Source organism: Trichinella spiralis (assembly GCF_000181795.1).
Source record: "Trichinella spiralis strain ISS 195 chromosome Unknown Scfld6, whole genome shotgun sequence".
NCBI lineage: Eukaryota > Metazoa > Nematoda > Enoplea > Trichinellida > Trichinellidae > Trichinella > Trichinella spiralis.
Genome location: NW_003526945.1, coordinates 3,640,223 through 3,662,433, shown reverse-complemented (window position 1 = coordinate 3,662,433; position 22,211 = coordinate 3,640,223). Strand labels below are relative to the sequence as shown.

General features: G+C 32.1%; 4 protein-coding genes across 4 annotated transcripts; 3 read left to right on the top strand and 1 right to left on the bottom strand.

Annotated features, from left to right (window-relative positions):
* Positions 1-305: 305 nt before the first annotated feature.
* Positions 306-3,472, bottom strand: Tsp_08623 (putative von Willebrand factor type A domain protein). Its single transcript, XM_003373849.1, has 7 exons — positions 3,376-3,472; positions 2,511-3,092; positions 2,415-2,458; positions 1,581-1,621; positions 1,451-1,522; positions 838-1,127; positions 306-778 (listed from the first exon to the last, which is right to left on the bottom strand). The coding sequence occupies exons 1-7, from the start codon at positions 3,470-3,472 to the stop codon at positions 306-308; spliced, it is 1,599 nt and encodes a 532-aa protein (XP_003373897.1).
* Positions 3,473-9,885: 6,413 nt separating this feature from the next.
* Tsp_08622 (transmembrane protease, serine 2) lies at positions 9,886-12,480 on the top strand. The gene is made up of 6 exons (XM_003373848.1): positions 9,886-9,909; positions 10,336-10,547; positions 10,705-10,955; positions 11,260-11,405; positions 11,464-11,577; positions 12,382-12,480. Exons 1-6 carry the CDS (start codon positions 9,886-9,888, stop codon positions 12,478-12,480), a joined length of 846 nt encoding a protein of 281 aa, XP_003373896.1.
* Positions 12,481-16,668: 4,188 nt separating this feature from the next.
* Positions 16,669-20,454, top strand: Tsp_08621 (segment polarity protein). The gene is made up of 14 exons (XM_003373847.1): positions 16,669-16,688; positions 17,416-17,469; positions 17,699-17,768; positions 17,847-18,060; positions 18,107-18,166; positions 18,243-18,351; positions 18,407-18,497; positions 18,567-18,636; positions 18,719-18,818; positions 18,869-19,200; positions 19,265-19,402; positions 19,464-19,631; positions 19,814-20,059; positions 20,129-20,454. Exons 1-14 carry the CDS (start codon positions 16,669-16,671, stop codon positions 20,452-20,454), a joined length of 1,998 nt encoding a protein of 665 aa, XP_003373895.1.
* Positions 20,455-21,190: 736 nt separating this feature from the next.
* On the top strand, positions 21,191-21,918 carry Tsp_08620 (hypothetical protein). Its single transcript, XM_003373846.1, has 3 exons — positions 21,191-21,203; positions 21,308-21,596; positions 21,711-21,918. Exons 1-3 carry the CDS (start codon positions 21,191-21,193, stop codon positions 21,916-21,918), a joined length of 510 nt encoding a protein of 169 aa, XP_003373894.1.
* Positions 21,919-22,211: the final 293 nt, after the last annotated feature.

The following is a 22,211-nucleotide window of genomic DNA, read 5'->3' as shown; positions in this document are numbered from 1 at the left end:
AACTGCAAAAACAAAGAAAATATGATTTTTACAAATTATTTTATTATTACACTTATTTCATTCAGATGCAAAATTTTCAGAATATAAAAAGAAGTATTTCATATACATAGCGTAGAATGGAAGATTCAACTTTTACAATAAGTGGTTGCTGTTTCAACATGTTCAATTAAAGAATCAGTATATTCACATCTCGTTCACAAAGTCTAAACTATTTTCATCAAAAAATTGTCACGTTGCCTATGAAATCGAATATGCTAAATCAAAACATGGCAAATCACAAATTGTAAACTTCTGAAGGAAAATTTCTATTTTACAAAGCAATCATTATTTTGTAATATTTTTTCATAGAGCGCGTTCAGATTGTCTTGACCAAAAACGCGTTCACTGCTCCGGAGCTGAGCTGATGATGGTTGTTCGCTTTCATCAACTGTCAAAAAGTACAAATTGAGGCCAGCTGATGTCAGCTGGACGGCTTTGTTAAGCAAATGTTTTCTGTGGACAGCATCAGTAATCAATACCGCAGGAGGTGTCTTTCCACTTTCATGGGTGTTGCCTTCATTTTTAAACATATCAAAATGGCAGTCTAATAAATAAGAATTGATCCGTTGGCCAACATTTTCAATCTTTTCAGGATATGGATGTTGCACTACTGTGATCTGAACTTTAGGGTTTTGGTGGAGAAATTTGAAAATTAATTGCATCGCTACTTCTCTTCTTGAATCTACCGAACCCTGCTTTTTTGAAGAATCGATCAAAATAAGAAAATTTGGTGGATTTCCTACAATAATATTATTCTAAGCACTGAAATATTTTTTTAGTACGCACTACTAAATTTACTTTCACATTCTGACAATGACTGTTCTAAATTTTTCTGCACTAATGAAAAAGCAGGCCCATATGGCGACTGGTGAACAGCTAACGATACAGCTTTTGATGGATTGTTATCATGTTTTGACTCTTCTGATGAAGCTGATTCAGAAGATTCAGATGAGGATTCTGAAGAACTTTCTGATGCCGCATTTCGTTCACAATTCAAATTGGATTTCATTATTCCTTTCTTTACTTTGTGAAGTTGCTTATGGGTGTAAGTCATATTTGCACTGCCAGAAATCATTATAAGTTCTGGTCTAGAATAAAGTTAAGGAATAATTAGAATAATCATTAAAAAATTGATTATTTCATATTATATGGTACATCGTTTTATTTTTAAAGCATTACAAAAGATGCTTGAGAAAAATTAATCAACCGTTTAACTTTCATAACAATTTAAAACTTATTCAAATTATATGAAAAGATCAAATGAAGCTAATTAATAAAATTTACCTTTTGTTTCTCAAACATCCTTTGTAATAATATACAATTAGAATTGATAAAAATAATTCTATAACATTACATCAACACAAAGTGCAGAATAAAGGAGATTTTATGCTTGCCATGCTGGAAAACTTACAAAACAATTCTAATCTTACGAAACTTATTAAGGGTCATATTTTTAAGTAAGAAAAGTATAGTAGCTTGAAAGCTGAAAATAACAAAGCACCTAAATGAGATGACTAAGTAAAATTTTTTAATTTACTAACAGATTATAATGATCAGATATTATAAAAACTGGAAATGCATGCTGAACATATATGTAGGTCATATTGCTAAACTCTTATGGTTTAAAATTCATTATCATGGTAAAGAATGTAGATTATCAATAAACTTGACCTGCAAACACAGAAATTGCAACAATAACAAATTGAAAGCTGCTGCTCATAAATATTATTCTGTGAAATCATTTAGCGCAGTACCTTTTGATTATGCTTTTCTATAAATGCATTTCATATGCTTTACGATTTTTCACATTGCATAACAAATTTCTACTAAGAAACTTGTTTACAAAAATTATTCTGACGTACAATTTCAATTAGCCTTATGATTGATTAATTGTTGCATTTAAAATATTTTTTTAATAAATTACTTGTTCACAGGAGTAGTAAAACCAATAGAAACCACGTGAGTTTTGGGTAAAGTGCGCAAACGTGCGGCAGATTGAGCAACATCGTCATAACTGATGCCATCAGAAAGTACAAATATGATTAAAGGAATGCCAGGGCGTCGATTCTTAACAACACCTTCGGCAAATTGCAGTGCTTTACCTAGGAAAGTAGTTCCAGCAAAGAAAGGCAATTCTAAATGAAAAAAACAAAAATGATGCATGTCATTAGATTCATAATGTTAAATATTTTCTTGCCATCCACAGCTTTTAAAAGTTTGTTTTTATCAGTGTATTTATCAAAATTCCACTGCAACTTTTGCATATCTTCACTACTGAATTCGATCAGTGCAACACGATGCGCCGTGGGCCGTATCGTCAACGCGCTAACAGCTTCTCTGATAAATGCTTTTTCTAAATTTATGTCATCACTCACGCTTCCTGAAGCGTCAAGAACAAACAAGATATCAGCAGCACAATCTAAAAATTTCCATATTAGATACTTGTTTATCTGCTGCCTCTTAAATTGTACCTTCGTGTTTTTCAGCAACTACTTCAGTCTCACACTTGTCATGTACTAAGGCAGCGAAATAATTTTCAACTTCGGAAACATTCTGTCGGGTAAAAATAGTTCCGTGGGCACCGGCGTATTCATGTAGCTCAGGCATGTACAAATCTTCTGCTATAGCTATTATAATAACTTTTGCACCTGTGTCATGCAAGCTGTCGGCTACTTTGACTAAGTCAGTCCATTTGTTAAATGAATGACCGTCAGTTACTAAAACGAAAACCTTGTCCACTCCTGGTCGACCATATCGAAGCTGTTCAACGCCAATTTTTACTGCATCTGCTGTCAAAGTATATGCTCCAATATGCTTCAAGCTTTGAAATTTTGAAGTCACTTGATCAGCTGACTGAGGTGATTGAAGCGGAAGCAGTGTACTTACATGACGACTGTATTCAATTAAACCCACTAAGCCTGCATTTGGTCTGAATGACATCCTTTTCACCATACCGATGACAACTTCTTTTTGGTGTTCAAATGTTTTTTTAATGCTCTGAGAACTGTCAAATACAAAGACAACGTCTACTGGGTGAGGCTTACAGTTTACATCTATAAAATGTACTATTATGAATAACTATAAAAATTAATATAAAGATTGCTTTAAATCAATGTTTGTTTTATTTTATTAAGTTATGAAGCCACAATTATCTTACTTTGCTAATGTTTTTTTTTGTGTTGGAAATGTGAAATGCACCTGCATTACAAAGCCAAACATGTGGCAAAAGCAGTTACATTTTTCAGAAATCAACATTGTTTATTGTGAAACAGCTCGTCCAAACCAAGTTGTTTCAACAATTATTAAAAAAAACTTGTACAGTATTTAGATAATTACATATAATTCTCGAATGAGTTTTTGCAAATAGAAGTTCTACATTGCATCTGGCGTTGTAATCAATGCTCAACTGTGCAATCTGATTTTGATTAAACATTGCTTTGCTTCAAAATGTATTTATGTAAGGGAGTAATTAAAAGAAAACCAGCATTTGATTTTAAGTCATTCATTTGAATCATTAAGCAATTTCATAATTAAGAAAGTTTTACGTTTGTTAGATAAATAAAAATAGATGAAATTTATTACATATAAATCTAGATTGCGCGATTGAAATCGACGGAATAATTATAGCACATATTTTCAACAAAAAATGCGAGAACATTTGTCTCTTGTCTCTGCTCATAATTTTAAATAAATTTTTAGCGTAAAAGTAAAGGGAAGATCATGTTTTTACACAGATCTATTATTTTGCTGTTAAAGCAGTTTTATCTGCAAAAAAGTAAAATTAATTGGTTTGCAATTCTAAAATCCACAAAACACTGATTTAAAATCTTTGAAAAACGTTTAAAGTTCAAGAAGATGCTCTCCAGAGTAAAATGCCATCATTCTATATGCAATTGCTTGAGTTCAAAATATATACAGTCCTGTTAAAATACTTGCTATTTTAAGAACCCAAATAAGCATGATTCTAGATTAGTAATATGGAAGAGACACTTTTAAATAATTTAAACATACTTCATAGTCTAAAAAGGCAACCTTCATTAAAATAATAATGTTAAGCTTTTTAATATTTTATACATTCTCATATGTAATCATACAAATCATTGCAGCAGCAAATAGCTGCATAAATTTTACGTTCAGGGCTGATCAAAAATTATGACGGCTAGGTGGTTCTTAGCAAAAATTATTTATTCATGTATGCATTTTACAGGAAAAGTTTTGCTTGAATGAAAAATTATGTTTATCGGTTTCTTATGAATGACATTTACATGACAGAATTGTTGTAAACTGACAAACGCGTGATATGCGATACGTCACAAGTGCAGCACTTACCGTGTTGGTAATATTCTTTCTGGGCTATGATAGGTAAAACCAGAACAAACTAAAATAGAACAAAATTTAGTGCATTTTAAATTTCTCAGTTACATAACAGAAGCAGATAGCTTAGATACACTATACTACTCAACATTATAATAATATTGAGTAAAAATTTGAAATGATGAAAAAATGTTACACCATTCAGTGGTGATCAAATAAATGTTTTATCATTTTTTATCATTTACTAATATGGTGAAAATTTAAAGTTAAATAATTTTTTCATTTTATTGGAAAGCCAATTTTCCCAAAGTCATTATTTAACTCTTTCATTCTTTAACTCATTTTAAATAATCTACGTGAATCTTGCAAGTTAGTTCACTTAATGTTCCTAAAAATAAAGTAAGATGAAACAACACAATAAATCTCCATAAAACTGAACAAAGTTCATTATCATATTTTGGATGCATATAAATTATTAACTAATGTATTTTGATTTTTCAAAATATTTCTTTAAGAATTTTTTCTAGAAAACAAATCAAAATTGGTAAAATAATGTTAGTGCATTGATTGCCCAACATTGTCAGCATTTCAAAGTAAACATTACGTAATTTTGATTTTTTTTCCATATAGATTCCATAAAAATGCTTGTCTAAAGTTTGCTAACTCATTTTATGCCAACAATACGCAAGATGCAGTAGAGGCAGTTTAATAAATTATGCGAAAATGAAAAAAATACAAATAAAATAAATATTGTATAATTTAATTTCACAGGAACAAAAATGCAATTGCACCCTAAATACTGTTTTAATAGCATTGTTAAAGACTGCGCTCATTGCAAACACTGCATTGTACTAAAATGAAAGCGGTGGTTCATGTTTTGCCTTTTAATGTATAAATTAAAAATTATTAAAATGAAAACTGAAGAATAGAATAGATATGAAATGTTAAACTGATTCTATCATATATATTTCGCAATCCATGAGCAAACATGAAAGTTTAAAAATCAGTTGTAATGAATGAAGAAATTTAATATGAAAAATAGAATAACCAACTTACAAGTAAAAAAATAGTTATACGGAATGCCATAATATTATAGAAGAAAGAACGACTGGTAATGTATAGCATAAAGCATTAAATTGAAAATTATGAACTCGATTATTTGTCAGAGGGAAGTTTAAATGCTACTTTTATATCAAGTAATATGCAGTGTAAAGAAGGTAAATGAAAAATACATTGCTTTATGCTTTATATAACATAAGGTTATACAAGTAGGACAATCCAAACGTTGTAAGAGTTTCCGATCAATGATCGGCTGCTATGATCAATCATAAAAGCTGAAGGGCGTGTTGACAGCGATGCGCTTGAATGTGAATTTTCATCTTTCAGTAGTTAAACCGATTTTTGGCTCTGTCTAACTTCATTGAAGGCAAACAACATCGAAAGCGTACACTTGTCTACACAATAGACCGGTTCCCTCTTCTGCAATAGCTTGCTAGCAAACCATGACCAAGCAGTATACTGTGTGCTATCTGATAAATGACTAACAAATGTTGGTCGTTTATTGCCAAGTAAAGTTTTGACCTCTTTTTCATTTTATCATTAAAACAGCTGCTTTTATTTACTATTGCTTTGTTTATTGCTTAATCACATTTATTATTATTTCTTTTTTTTATATTTATGTATGCCAATGAGAAAAGTAAAACTATTTTTTTGAAGTCATAAAATATGCTTAGAATTGGGTGACTTAAAAACACTGGTTATTAAAAAATAATTTTGTATATACAAGCATTTTTTCAATACTTTATTTCCGTATATAAAAATTGAAGAAAAAAAAATTTTTTTAATAAATCAATATATGTTACGCATGAACAGAAAGATGTGCATGTAGAATTGAAATTAAAGGAAAGTGTTCGGCAATAACTGAATTCATCAAGTGCTTAATCAATTGAAAGTGTCTGCGTCAAAAATTTAAAAACATGCTATATTGCAGAATAATTAATAAAATTATAAAGTTGTCAAATGCAACGCATATTTTCTACAGTTAGTTACAGTTAAAATACGGCAATGTTTTTATTGATAATTGATAAATTAAAAGAGATTATAAAAATGTAATATTAATCAAATGCTTAGAGATGGGCATTCACTTAAAGCATTAAGCGAACTATTTGTTAAACATAAGAAAATGTTCAGAACACAAGAAGTTTAGTGACTATATTACTGGCATAGCTATTAATAAAAGAACAGTTGAGAATCTGTAAAATAATTTTTGTTAAATATAAATAAATATTGCACGAATACACTTGATTATTGGGCTGTAACAGATTACTAGCAAAAGTCATGATTCATTGCTGAACTGTTCACCAATATTATATTTAATGCGTTTTATCATAATTCGGGTGTTACGAGTTAGAAATTACTTTTCATAATAAAATGCAAATATAATATTTCCTACATAACACTTTGTTATCAGTAATGCTTTACATCAACTTCATAACTATTAAAACCTGGATAACTTTTCTGGTTTCTGCTCTCAGTCTAGGTTCCTTCGAAATTCAATGTCGATGAAAGCTAATTCTTTTATTTTTTTCTTTAAATGTTAATTTGACATAAAATTAAATATCAAGAATAAAAATCTAAATAATTTACTTGTTCAATTTTCATTTTGCTGCTTCCTTTATCTAAAGAATAATGTAAAAAATGACAGTGTCTTGCAGTCAACAGAATTATAATAATACACAATGAGCGGATGAGTTCATACTGTTATTATCAAAATAAATATTTGCTATTATTAGCATTTTTCAGACAATGAACAAAAATTAAGACCAGTATCCAAAGTGTTTCACATGGAAAAGAAAAAGATTAATTGCAGACGCAAGTATGATTTTGCTGAAGGCAACAAACTACTTAAAATTAATGCATTTACAAAGTAAAAGTAATTTTTCAGAATTAAAAGTTTAATCTGAAAAATAATGCACATATTATTTGTGCATCACAGCATCATATAGAAGTGCAATTAAACACTCATCAACACAGTTATAGCATGTCAACAAGCCTTTATTTAAGAAAAGATGAAACAACATCCCTTTATTTAAATATTTCCACACACTTCAATGAACATAAAATGAACCAAAAAAATAAATGACAAAAGTATAACGCAAATGAAACAGAAAAATATACTGAAACATTATGCACAAAAATAAATAAAGAATATTGTTCTGTATCATGCATATCTATCACTATTTTGCAGATTTAAAATAAACTGAATTTTATCAAATAAAAGAATCAAACTCAGTGAATTTATTTTTGCGTTACATGACAAGTGAAAATGTAACTACCAGTAGTATATTGAACACCAATTACAAAGACGGTGAGCGCTACGAATTTCAGTATCAGCATTCAATCAACAATTGCAGCAGTAGCACCAAGTTCACGTGCATCATGATCCATTCGAGCAACAATTCGTAAATTTTAATGAAAATCATGAAATAAAATTCCATTAAGTTATTTATACACCAGAAAATAACAAACATCTTTCGCCAAAAAACCGTGACAATTAAAATACATGGCTATAGTAGCATCACGGAAAAAATTAAAATTATCAATTCAAATTCAATAGCGTCTGATAAATGACCATCTGAGTGAAATACAGGCAGACAGTGTTTTCCTTTTATAACAGTACTCGATAGGACGAAATGGAAAAGTAATTATGACGTTTAATTTGAAACAAAAGAATAATCAGGAACCGATGTACAAGAGCACATTGTGCAGAAATTTAAGGACATGAATCAACCAATAAAATCAGACAAAAATTCTAAGAAAAAAAGCAAATAAAAAACCAGAAAAACAAAAAATTGCTCATAAAAGCAACATTACATAAATATTTTTGATCAACGAAAAATGAAACTCAAGTAGACAAACTATACAGTAGGAGGAAATTAGTAGACTGCTTGTTGTCATCGATTACTGTGGCTTGTTGTCACTCGAGCTGTGCTGAGAAAAGGCTCGCGAAATTGACGAAAATTCGCTTATATATCCGATGCTAAAGCGCTACATTAGTACCGATGCATTAGTAAATGACGACTATGGTTTCTTGTGAAGCTAAGAAGATATTTTTCCATCATTATTCTACTATTAATCGAATCGTCTCGAAGACGCCGCAAAGTTCTCTCAGTTATGGTATGTGAGACTGAAAAGATGTTTGTTTGTTTTTATTATTCAGTTATCAACCATGCTAAAGATGCCGTTAAATTCGCTCAAATTTATGAAGAAACAATTGCGCTGTTTTGTTGTTTTCAAACAAAGAACGTCGGCATGCATTTGAAAAGAGCACTCAGCGGCTGTGTTAGCTGACGCTGATAACTCGTTTAGTTGCATCATTGGCATTTTGCCATGATTGGCTTGAGGCGTCATTAAACAGAAAAGCGCAGTGCAGCAGGTCGTTCCCCGTCAGTTGAAGATAACGCAGGCGATGAACAAACAGTGCGAGCAAAATTTGAACCGGTCTATTAGCCCAGCTATTCCTGGATAATCAGGAAGGGGAATGTTCATATGAAGCGGTGATTTATGCTGATCAGGCTGCGCCATCTAGTACAATATGAAATGATGAAGATCATCTGGTTACTTTCAACGCTTGAAGAATGAAACCGTTTAAGAATCAGAACCGCTACTGCGCATCGACCATACAAAGATCGCTGTTACAAAAGAAACGCGAGGCAGCTTTGGGAAGATTTACAAGGAACCATCTGTAAAGTCTACATGATAATACACCAGAATCCTGAAATTGCCTGGTGTTTGAAGAAGAAGACCGCCTTTTTAAAGTGATAGTGATGTGCAGATTTTCTTCGTAGCACTGCATGCTCACTTTAGGAAAATGATTACTTTGGGCATTTTCAGTATTTGAGTATTTATATTTACTCAAACGACAATTCCTTTGGAAATATGAATTACCAAATCTGGGTGAAATGAAGTGGGAAGTATGGCAGAATTGAATTCCCAGAAATCATAGGTAACAACGGGAGATGCATCACCCTTTGGAAATCCAGCAAGCGAAGTACTCCAGAAAATATTTGTAACGCTGATTTGAAGCAACAAGGTTCTGAAGAACTCCCAAGGAAGATCATGAAATAAAACTTCTTCATGAGCGGATCATTGCTCCGTCTGAACAATGATGATGAAGGCGATAAAATTTCTTCCGAACATTGTTCAACCTGAGAAAAGTTTGTCTGCCTTGGAACAAGCTGTTCAATGTTTCATAATATGAATCAAGTTGTTCAACTTCCCGATGGATTGAGAGATACGTATTTTACAAGATAAAGAGTCTGAATTCTGTGAGGCGGTCAGATTTCTTTTTAATGAGAGAAAAGCACGAGTCTTTCCAAAATTTCATAAAACATATCAGGAAGTGTATATTCGTGAAAAACTTTTTACTCTAGATTCTGTCATATTTTTGTTGTTCTCTAATAAATTATGCTCAAATATTATACGTGCATTTGCAATAGTGATTAATAATAATATAAAATTCCAAAAAATGAAATGGAAATACATTTCAATGCAACTGTAAGTTGTTTGAATTGAATCATCACTACTAATATGAATTTTGTAGTACTGTAAATTTGTTTTATTATTAAAACTTTTAAGTAAGCATTTTCAGCATTGCATAATATTAACTAATTTCAACATGTATTATTTTAAGTAAATATTTTCAACATGCATTCTAAATATATTTTCTTTACAATAAGTATTAATGTAAAGTATGTTTAAGCCTTGAGCTATGATATCCTAGAGATTAAATGTAAATTTTTGTTCAATTGAGAAATCGAAGCTCATTGCAATAAGTAGGCATTTGAAAATGCGTAATGTCTAACAAAAGTATTGCTTGTATACTGTATATTGTTGTTATTTTTTGTTTAATTGCTTTCGGTAAGTCAGCAGTTCAGATTCTATATAGTTTTGTTGCGAAAGATTGCGTCCAGTAAATTTTAGCTTTTGTTATCAGGTGAAAGTGTGCATGCGTGTGGTGTCTCTGAAGAGTCAACTATCGCTGCAGATTCCTTTCGCATAGTAGGCGGTGTCGATGCTCCAGATGGAGCTTGGCCCTGGATGGTCGCACTCTACTATGGTAATCACTTTGCATGCGGAGGTAGCCTCGTTCAACCTGACATTGTTGTCACCGCCGCACATTGCATTGCTAATAAGTAATATCATTGTTGTTATTTTTTGAATTTTACATACGAAATAAAAATAATATTTACTGGAGAATTTTCTTAACTGGACATGCTTTGCTGTGATGTACTGAAGCAGGATTTCAATTAAAAACAAAATACATTTATCGAATTTAAACTTATATTTCAGATATATGTCATCCGCATATTCAGTCTTGATAAATTCAAACAAACTCGGCTCTGGTAGACGAATAAAAGTTAAAAGTGTTCATCCGCATCCATTTTTTAATAAAAGTATACGCCCTGCTTATGACATAGCTGTGTTGCAGCTATTGAAACCGGCTGTGGAAAATAGTTCAAAATCGTTGGTCTGCCTTCCGACCTCTGATGTTGCACCTGGTCAGAAATGTATTGTTACTGGATGGGGTCGAACTGTTGAAGGTACCATCTGATTACTTTTATGTAATATTGGAATATTTACATGTAAAATATGAAAAAATATTTTTGCATAATAACGCAATTAAATAGTAACGAAATATTTTCACTTTTTTGCAATCTTATGGGTAGATTTCAACATAGAAAAAAATTCATGGAATATTTTTGTAGGAAACCTTATGCTGTGTAATTTCCCGTTCATAAATGTATTGTTTGACAATGAACTTTGTGAAATATAATTTTATTTATTATTCAAACAGGATGTTCATTTGTTACTTTGAAAATACAGGAAATTTCTGTAAATGTTCAGGCGGAAGTCCAAGTAAAATACTGCAACAGATCAAAGTACCCATATTGACCAATGCGGAATGCAATGCACCTTCACGCTACAGTGGATTTGTCTCTCCTACTATGTTTTGCGCTGGTTTCGACGAAGGTGGAAGAGATTCATGTCAAGTACGTTACCACTAGACGATTGTTTAAATAAAAATGCACTGCGTGATTTCTATCTAAGGGTGACTCCGGTGGACCGCTTGTATGTGAACAAGATGGCATCTGGGAGTTGCGAGGTACAGTCAGCTGGGGTATTGGTTGTGCAAGGCCAATGCGACCTGGTGTTTACAGCCGGGTATACGTATTCAAAAAATGGATTTCGTACATCGTACACTCCATCAGGAAACGAAATTAACGTTCCATCTTGCAACATTTTTCACAAATTATCTATCCCTTATAATCACCGTTCCTTATTTTAATGAGAACCGGCAAAATACTGGAATTTATTATGACTTCACATTCTACAGAATTGCAGTGCAGATACATTTAACATACAAAATATTTTAAGCAACACAGTTTTACATATGCACGTATCAGGAAATATAAGGTCTCACATAAAACATGCTGTTACACAATGCTATTTAAGCAATATACGTATGATTTAAAAATTGCTTATCCATGCTTTAATAGTCTTATCATTTTCCAAAGCACCTGAAGCGATCAAATTTTCAGTAGGATGACATGCGGTGCACAGCACAACATCTGAAAAAAATTAATGAATTTTCAGTAATAAAAATGTCTCATATGCTTAACCTGTATGACCACTAAGTTTTTGTACAATTTCTTTGCTCTGCAAATTCCAAATGTATACCATGCCATCTTCAGAACCACTGACAATCCACTAAAGTGATTTAAGTTACTTTTTTATATGTGAACTGCAAGCAGCTTGCTAAATTATAAAATACTAAAATTCATAATGTATATCATTATTACTACTACATACTACGTATTATCTGTATAAAATAATGGATTTTTGCCTTATATAAAAACAACTTCATTCAAATATCAGTGACCATTTTGGTTTTCTTAAATTAATATAGTTTTTTGGAAATGTCATGTTCTTCCTCTAATAATCTTTGAATTACTGATAAATTTATAGAAGTCAAAGAAAAAGCATACCTTTCCACCTGTAACGGAGAAATTGGCTACGATGCAATATTTTTCATTTTTATGTCCACTGTATTGTTTCAAGCACTGAAAATTAAAACATAAAATCTCCAAAAAACTAAAGTAGCACAACTTTAAATGTATCTAATAAAATAACAATATGCATGATGCATGATGAACAAATGCATAATGCAAAGCAAAATGTGAACATAAATTCGTAATGAATAACGTACTTTTCCTTTATTAAAATCCCATAATTTGATGACACTAAAAAAACATTTATTATGAATAGTTAGACAAATCAAAGTTTGCAACCTGTCCATTGTGGCAGCTAAAATGTACTTCCCATTAGGTGAAAACTTTGCATATGAAACTGGAGTATTATCTTCATCTAAATAAATAAAAAAATCACATAGATAGATGCATAACTTTACAACTGAACACAATGTCTTATAATTAAATGTCTTGCTCTTTGTAAATTTTGCTTCTTAAATGTCATTTATCAAATAACAATGAAATTGTAAACACAAGAGATATATAAAAGACGGACGTGAATTACGCAAAACAACAATAATGAACTCTCAGTTACCGATTAAAGATTTCACACATTCTCCAGTATTTGCATCCCATATTCGTATAGCCCCATCATAACTACTAGTGCAGATTAAAGAACCATCACGATTGTAATGTACCTATAACAACAATTATTTATTTATGTAAAACTGCAGCGGTATTATATACTGCAGTAAGTGGATCTGGATGGGCTGCTAATGTGCTAATCAATGTTCCTGTTGACACATCCCATATACGCAAAGTCTCATCAAACTGAAAATACAGAAACGTAATTACTAGCTTTCCAGAATTATGAAGCTTTCCCTACAGAGCCAGAAATGATAGAACTTGTTTGTGGACTGAAATTGCAGCAAGATACATAATGTGTATGTCCTCGAAAAGTTCGGATACATTTTCCCTAAAAAAAGAAACAAAATAACAAAAATAATAAACAAGAAAATATATAATATAAAAATGACACAGTAAAAAGTATGATCTTAATATCTTCCATAATTAAGTTAATAATTGTTCTTTTTTCATGTTTAAAAGGATAATGACATAATTTGTTATAAGTTACAAAACAAATCCAATTTTTTTTACTTACCCCAGAATAATCGTATACTTTTAATGTTTTGTCATCGCTAGCTGAACATAAGAGATGGCTGTCTTCGGACCAGCAAACATCATTTAAACCCTAAAATGATTTTCAATAAAAAGCAGATGTAATTTTCAATGGTGCCTACCAGTTTATGACCAACTATCGTTTTCTCAAATTTTCCATCTAGAGCACCCCAAATTTTAATCAGCTTGTCAGCAGCTAAAAAACAGCAAAAAATGTAAAAATAAGCAACTTTCTTCACAAACATCACAATTCACAGGCACTAGCTAGCCAACGTCCATTCGGACTAAATCTAACAGCGGAAATGGCTTTCGTATGGCCAGCAACAGTATATTTCAATGTATAACTGGATACCTATGATAAATAAAATAAATTAATGCACATTCGTCTCATCTTTAAATAACTTTACCACTTTTGTCTTTCCAACAGTTGACATAGTGGAATTACTGGAGCTTATATCACTAAACCTAAAACTATTTATAAATAAAATAAATAATGCAAATATAAGTAAGAAAATTCTCAAAGAAATAAAAAATATCTCAATAATTGATTAAACCATAATTAAGAAAAATTTTACAGGATACAGATATAGAAAAATGCAGTCAGTACTACTCTGTTACATGAAAAATAATTTATTGGCATTAAAGCAATGAGTATATGCAGTTATAAAACATTTAATTCTTTCCTAATTAAATTATAAACAACTCAGTATAGAATTTTTTTTACTTAAAACAGCTCATTTTAATTAAAGGTAAATACATAAAGTAGTACAGCATGTTGGAAAGAAAAAAGTAACGCTTTATACTTTACACTTAAATAGAGCCTGTATACTTTATATCGTTAACACTTATATTTTGAATTTGCAGCAAATGCAAAAATTTCCTACTCTACAGTAAGAACAACAAAAGTACAATAGTACATAAAAAATTTAAAGTAAAAAACAGTAACTTTTTAAATGTCAATTTATAATTTTTTAATAAATTTTCATAAGATTTCAATGTATGTATAATACATATCAAGTCATATTATACAATAAAGCATTAATAGTCATTTGTAAAAGTCACCATACACATTTACCTTAAGAAAATTTCCTTAATTATGCAAAAGTAAAATATTAAGAATAAAGATGCAGCAAGCATTTAACAGCGCTTAGATAAAATGTAATTTTTTTGTTGGCTCTAATAAAACAAGAACAAACAGCTGCTAGTAAAATGCAAACAAATGAAATAAATGATTTGTATTTCATCCAAATTATTTCATAATAAAGTAAATGGCAAACTAATAATTCATGCTTTGAAATTTCAAAAATTTAATTAAATATGTGTGTTTTTCTACGTTTCGTAAAGGAACTGAACAGGGAAAAGCAAGAAATGTGTTGCAAACTTGTAAGCAAAAAAGGTCAGCTTGCCTAATACCGTACTGTAAGTAAAAGAACTGAGCTTCTAAAATAGCACTAGCGTACTCGTAACAATAAATTTATATTTGCAATAAAATCTAATTCTAAAAAAAATAAATCTATTTGACACATATAAACACAATTAAGATAAAATGCAATAAATGCTTATTTTATTGCAAAAAAAGTTTGCTTTTCAAACTGCATTATATGTGCAAGGTATAATCATTTGCAATTTTATTATTAGAATTGTTAAAACATTTAAATTTACAATAAGAAACAAAATATGCCTAAAACGCAAGGTATTTCAAAAATTATTTATTACGAAGTTCGCAAATTTTGAAAGATAAAATTTTTGTCAAATAATTACAGTAAAGTACAGTAATTTTTAAAACATTTTGAAATAATATATTTAAGAAATAATATAAAACATACTATTAAAATGATAAAATCATGTAATTTACAAATAAATAAATTATATTTTTACAATTTTCGAAATGAAGCAGCCACTTTTGTTTTTTAAATGTACCTGCATATCAGAATGCCGCCGTCTGATGAGATATTATAGTACCAAGGTAGCTGCGTGTAGGTGTATGTCCGCTAATTTTAGCGGTGATGAACGTTGAAACGAAAGTTATTTATCACATCGATGACGAGCAGACCCCATATTTAATAAAACTGCCTGTGCCTAGTGATTTAGTCACTCTTGGCCATTTTAAAGCGGCTCTTAATCGACCTAATTTTAAATACTTTTTTAAATCTGTCGACGATGACTTTGGGTAAGTGTATTTGGATAGTACATTTTTCTTTTTTTTGATAATTGAAGGTATTTGAAGCTTCTTTCATTCTACACTGAAACAGTGGCACATAATAAAAATGCATCCGTTCTTTTTGAACAGAAATATTCTTCTGAGAAATTATTTCAAAATTATTTTGCCACTTTGGTTTGCCAGTTTGATGTTTCTTTTAGTGGAGTTTCTCAGTGCTGTTTTCTGCTTTGGTCTAGTTATGCATGTTAATACTTATTGCTTTTGTGTGCAATGAGTTACACGAAGTAATTGAAAACGTGTTGCAATGTTAGTTTAGCGTACAATTAAATTTTATGTAAGCTAATTTAAAATAGCTGAATGCTCCTATTTAAGCATCGTAAACGGTGGAAATGTTCCAATAAAATTCGACTTGTCTTTCATCTAAGTTTCATCTTAGAGCTCAACGATCGACTTGCATAATGATTGTTTGTTTTTCTTCGTCATTAGAGACGTCAATACGCAAATGATTAAAAGTTGTTTTGTTTTGTTTTGTGTTAATTTTATTGATGAGAATTTTCGAATTCTTTAAAAACGAAAATTGCATCCAGCTTTATTTGCACAGGCAAGTGCTGCAGAAGTGAAAGCGGTAGGCAAATATTTTGTTTGCTTGTTGTAACGTAGGAATTTCATTTTAGAAATTTGACATTCTGCATTTCTTGAACAGTTTAAACAAAGAAGTTTGATGCTTAGATAATTTTGCGTTGCATGCGTTATCTGTCTGTATACACAGGCTTGGGATGAAAATTTTTGTGCACGGTGGTGGTGGTTTTCATTTAACTGATTTCGAAGCTCATGGCCAAAAGCACTCTAATCATTTGTTTTTTGCATTTAGCGATTGAAAAGTAGTGCAGGAAGCGTTTCTAGCTGAAGTGGGTTGATTTTTTCCTTTTCATTCACTTATTATTTATGGAAATTCGAAAGGATAGGTTTATAATTGTTTTTCGCTTAATAATTCTCATCGTTAGTTGCAAATATTTGAGATCGAAATTGTTTTGTCCGAATTGATCTGCTGAATCATTCATTGGAAGTGTAGTTTCTTATTGATTTCTATGCAGCTGTGAGCGATGTGATCTATTTGAAGTGCAATTTGCGTTAATGAAGTACGAGTTGGCCTTTGCTTTAGAACATCTGTTCACATGGCAGTCAGAAAATTTTTTGAAAACAAAATGAATGAATTGTCAAATTAAAATGAGACGAATTTGTTTTTTTTTTCATTTATGAAATTTTCTTAATTTTTTTCTCACATCATTTAGGGCAATTTGTGTTCATCTGCGTTGCACTAGCTGAGAAATAGACTATGAAGTGCTTTTTATCAGATAATTTTGTAGAAGATTGAGTGGGCGAAAATTATTTACTTAGTTAATATATTTTCTTGTTTTTTTTTTTGAAGAGTTTGACAAGTTTATTTACATTTACCTTACGTTCTGTTAGCATAATTTTATTTCAAGCGTTACTTCGCATCTTTGACGTGTAATACAGTGTTCTATCATCATATTGTGAAAGCAGCAGCGAAGAGAGTTTCTATTCAGAAAAATTTTCACATTTAAGTTTACAATAAATTAAATAATAATTTGAAATCTTTGTTTTACTTAATGTAGTTTTTCAATAATAGAAATTTATTTTTAAAACTGTTTCATTAGATTGAAATTTTAGTTCAAGGACTTCAGTAATTGGGAAGGGAAATTATAACGGAGAAAATGATAAGAAGTTATGTTTTTAAAAATTTTGAAATATTTGCATTGAATTATGAAACTTTTATTTGACATTGTCAATGGAACACAGGTCAATTTTGTCGAAATTTGCGAATTTGAAATGTAATTTTGATGACTAACTGTACATTTGTTATGATGTAAACGCTAACGTGAGATGAGTTTCAAGTTTTGTTTTGTTTTTTTGTAAAATACTTTTATCGATCAAAGTTTGATTTTTCTTTTAGGGTGGTGAAAGAAGAAATTTCTGACGACGCTGTTAAATTGCCGACGTTCAACGGTTGCGTCGAATCTTGGGTGAATAATAATAATAATAATAGGCGCCAAGATAATATTTTGTGACAATGACGAATAAAACAACGAACAATTTTTCAGCTTGTTACTTCTGAAGGGAGCACGCATTCTGACGCCAACGGCCCGACAACTCAGCATGGTCATTCTTCTCCTCGGCACCCGCCTACCAGAAGTTCGGGACTTGGAGAAAGCAGACCGCCAAGTTTCCATGGGGGACGTGCGGATAGCAGAGATAATTTGGTTCCTTCCGGATGTTCTTCCGAAACCGAATCCACCCTTTCCGGATTGCCGAAATGTAATGACAATTTATTGTGATTGTTTTATTGGATTTTTTGATTTAGTTCCACGATATGGGACGAAATTGGATCGACGATCCTTCCATCCGCAGTTCCATGAGCGCGGTATGTGTTGTTGTGTATATCTGTATTTATTTTCTGTTTGGCTTCGAAATTTAAAATTTCCGATTCTATTTTGCAGTACGTTATCCGAAAGGAATGCGTGCACGATGCTTTGACGTTGGACATGGTTTAACCAGCGATCTGGATTCTACCAGTTTTATGGATTCTGAAGATGACCAAGCTAGCAGGTATGCTGTTGTTTTTGCAAGATGTTTCATTTTTATTTTGCAAATTTTATTTCAGAATTTCTTCATCAACGGACATCACTAGCGTCAGCAGGCAGTATTTGAAGCGGAAAAAGAGACGTCGACTTCCGCGCACTTTGTTGAGCCGAGTTGGAATTCCTTTTTTAATCGGGCAAATATGACCTTAATACTGGTGTGATTTTTCTATTCTCATTTAGGCATCGTCAGTGAGTAGCATAACAGAATCGAGCATGTCGTTGAACATTATTACTGTGACTTTGAATATGGGTAAAGTGGTTTAATGCACTTTTTATTTTCAGGGTGATTGATTCTAGAAGCGACTTATTTTTATTATTATTTTACTTTACAGATACAGTTAATTTTCTTGGTATTAGCATTGTCGGCCATAGCAATCAGCTTGGTGGAGATGGTGGTATATATGTTGGTTCAATCATGAAAGGGTCTGCTAGGTGTGAAAAATCCACATTGTTGTGATTATAATACTGGTATAATGTTTTAGAGGGGCAGTGGCATTGGACGGTCGTATTGAACCGGGGGATATGATTTTGCAAGTAAATGACATCTCTTTTGAAAGCATGTCGAATGATGACGCAGTGCGTGTTTTGCGCGAAGCAGTGCAAAAACCGGGTCCAATTAAGCTGGTTGTGGCAAAATGTTGGGATCCGAATCCAAAAGGCTATTTCACTATTCCTAGAACTGAACCTGTTCGACCGATTGATCCGGGCGCGTGGGTAGCTCACACGAATGCTCTACGAGCCGAGATGCCGCTTGATTACCCTGGGCCATTGTCAGTCAATACAGGCTCGTTCACTCCAGTGCCTGAAGCAGAAAGTAAGAAATACAACAGTAGGGAAGGTGTATGTATGAATGGAATTTTTTATTGTTCTTGTGACAGAGTTTTTGGAAGAATGCAATTTGGATGTAAATGTGCACGATATTTTAACAATAGTTCGAGCGATGGCTAAACCCGAATCTGGTTTGGAAATTCGCGATCGTACATGGCTTAAAATTACAATACCGAATGCATTTCTTGGTAATGGAATTGTTATGCTCTTTGATTTATTTAGCATATAGTTATTTGAAATTATTTTCAGGCTCGGATGTGGTTGAATGGTTGTATACTAATGTACAGGGTTTCTATGATCGGCGGGATGCGCGCAAGTATGCGGCTCGAATGCTCAAAGAAGGATACATCAAACACACGGTAAACAAGATTACCTTTGCCGAACAGTGCTATTATGTTTTCGGCGATATTTGCGACAGTAAGTTTTTTCTCTCTTTCTTTAATATGTATGGACATGGAATGTATTTATGCTAATTCATTTGTTTGTTGGTTATTTCTTTCTGTTAAAAATTTTTTTTTGGCAAAAACAATTCTCTTAAGCAAGTTCATGCAGATTATCTATTTATTATTCATTTATTTTCATGTTATTTTTTAAATTAGATTTTGCGGGTCTGAGATTGGAACCTCATCGCGAAGAACCGCCACAGTTAGAACATGATTCTATCTCCGCTTTACCACCGCCACCGATGACACCATCTACATTATGGTCATCAAACGTTGGGCATCCTTATTATCCTCATCAGGCATGTCCATCGTTTGTACAGACATCTTCAGTAGCCAGCGGTTACGTACCCATACCATATCAGTACAACAATGAAGCCGGAAGTTTTCCGAGTTTAGTTGTCGGTAAGTTGATAATTGGTTTTCTGTAAAGAAAGTTGAACTGTTTCATAAATGATGGTTTGTTGCATCAAGGGGGAGCACCGCCGACAAGTCGTTCAGATGCAAATAGTGCTGGCAGTGCTGGTTCCAATGGCAGCAATGAATCGGAACGGGTGCGTAAAGGCGTGGTTGGAGGTTTGTTGCCAATGACTTCGACACCAGGTGTTCCTCTTGATCCAAACATTCAGCTTAAAGGTTACGGCCCGCCTGTAGGCGCAATGACATCCAAAGGAATGATAGGACCGTTGTCGCCGACGTCGCGTAATGTTAACGATCTGCAGTCAGACATATCCGGCAGTCGACAGAGCTTTCGCATGGCAATGGGAAATCCGTGCGAATTTTTCGTCGACGTTATGTGAAAACATTGCCGACAAGAAGAATTAGCTTTTCTATTGTCCTATTTTATCCGTCATTTTTATCTTCGAGTTTTATCTTAGTCAGTAGGTTAATTTTTAAATCATCACTGGTCTTTTTAGTGCTGTGCTAGTAAATAAATGTATGTATACCTACATACATACATGTATATATATATATATATATATTATATATATATATATATATATATATATTGTATTTATTGTAGCATTTTGTTTATGTTATTCAAAGTCTTCCATTTTTACCTGGCTCATACAGTCATCTTTTATAGAGTGATGCGAATTATTATTTTTTACCATGTGTTCAAATTTGGTTTATTCGTTTTATTCCTTTTTACCAAATTTACGAATAGTTCTATTGACAGGAAAGAGGGTGGGCCAAAAAAGAATCATAATTGAATTTACAGTCTGCACTGTTCCGTCCGATTGATTGTTTGACAGGCTAAATGGCCCTGCTAATGCCCAACAAGCAACCAATTTTTTAATTGAATTTGTCTCGTGAAAGTTTTATTATTTTTGCACTTTGCACATATTGTGCACGAAAAATTGCTCTTGGTCTGTTATTTGCATATTTTTAACGTGTATAATTTGCAACGTTTTATGCCCATTGTTGTTGTATCTTGTCTTTTACCAACCAGAATTGGATGCAGATTGATTGAAATTACTCATTTCTTAGTTGTTGCACTTTTTGGCTTTTACCAAATAATTGTTCTATACATTTATGAAGGGAATTAGTAATTAATTATTTTTTATCCAATCGATATTGGTCTGTAAAATTGCATTTTTATTTTGTATATTTTCCCGTTTGCATTTTGGTTAATAAAAGGAAATTGTAAAGAGAAGGTTACTTGTACGTGCAGAAAAATTGTGCCCTTTCTAGATTTACCTTTCTTTGGCCAATCGGTCAATAGCTGGAAGCTTAATAGAGCAGCAGTTGGTGCTTTTCTCTTTTTTCTCAATCGAGAAGTGCACAATTGCTGTGCACTGTTTGCATTTGCTGGCTGGGGATGGGACATGCTAACAATTAAAGCGCTTTCAGCAGTGTGGCGAGAAAACAATGGCTCGCAACATCCAGGTCAACTTGTGCTTGCAGTCGCAAAACACCTGGCTGCAATATTTTCTGCTTTGTTTCATATTTTATTTCATTTTTCTTTTTCCAAATGAAATAAGAAAAGAAAAGTAGTCTGCTTGGCAGAATGCCAACACGTTCGCATCTGTTGTTCATTTTTATAAATTTGCAGTTTTGTCATGATTGATTTGGTTGATTTGATTTTTATCAACGTTTGGTGGAAAAGTTGCGGCCAGTTGTCAGCAAGCAGATGTTCTGCACAAGATTTTTATTTGTTGGTCAAGGTTTGTGCTAATTCTCGCGGACAACAAGTAACGCTTAAAGCAGAAATCTCAGCGGTTCAGTATTACATTTATTCAACTGATGATGCTTGCAGTTGATTCTCATAGTCATATTCTGATTCTCACTCATAGAAAATGTATTAATGAATTCTTTCTTCATATATGGAAACAATATTGGTACAATTATTATATACCGATACTAGGAATTATTCGCAATTGATTATTTAGTACTAGATTTGTCAGAGAATCTTGCTTGCAGGCGTATCATTCATCCATACACACAAGGCAAAAATATATGCTCAGCGTAAATCATTATGATCCCTTTTATGAATTCCTACTTCTGTGTCCGTTGCAACTGATGAAATTGAATAAATAAAATTTTTATAAAATTA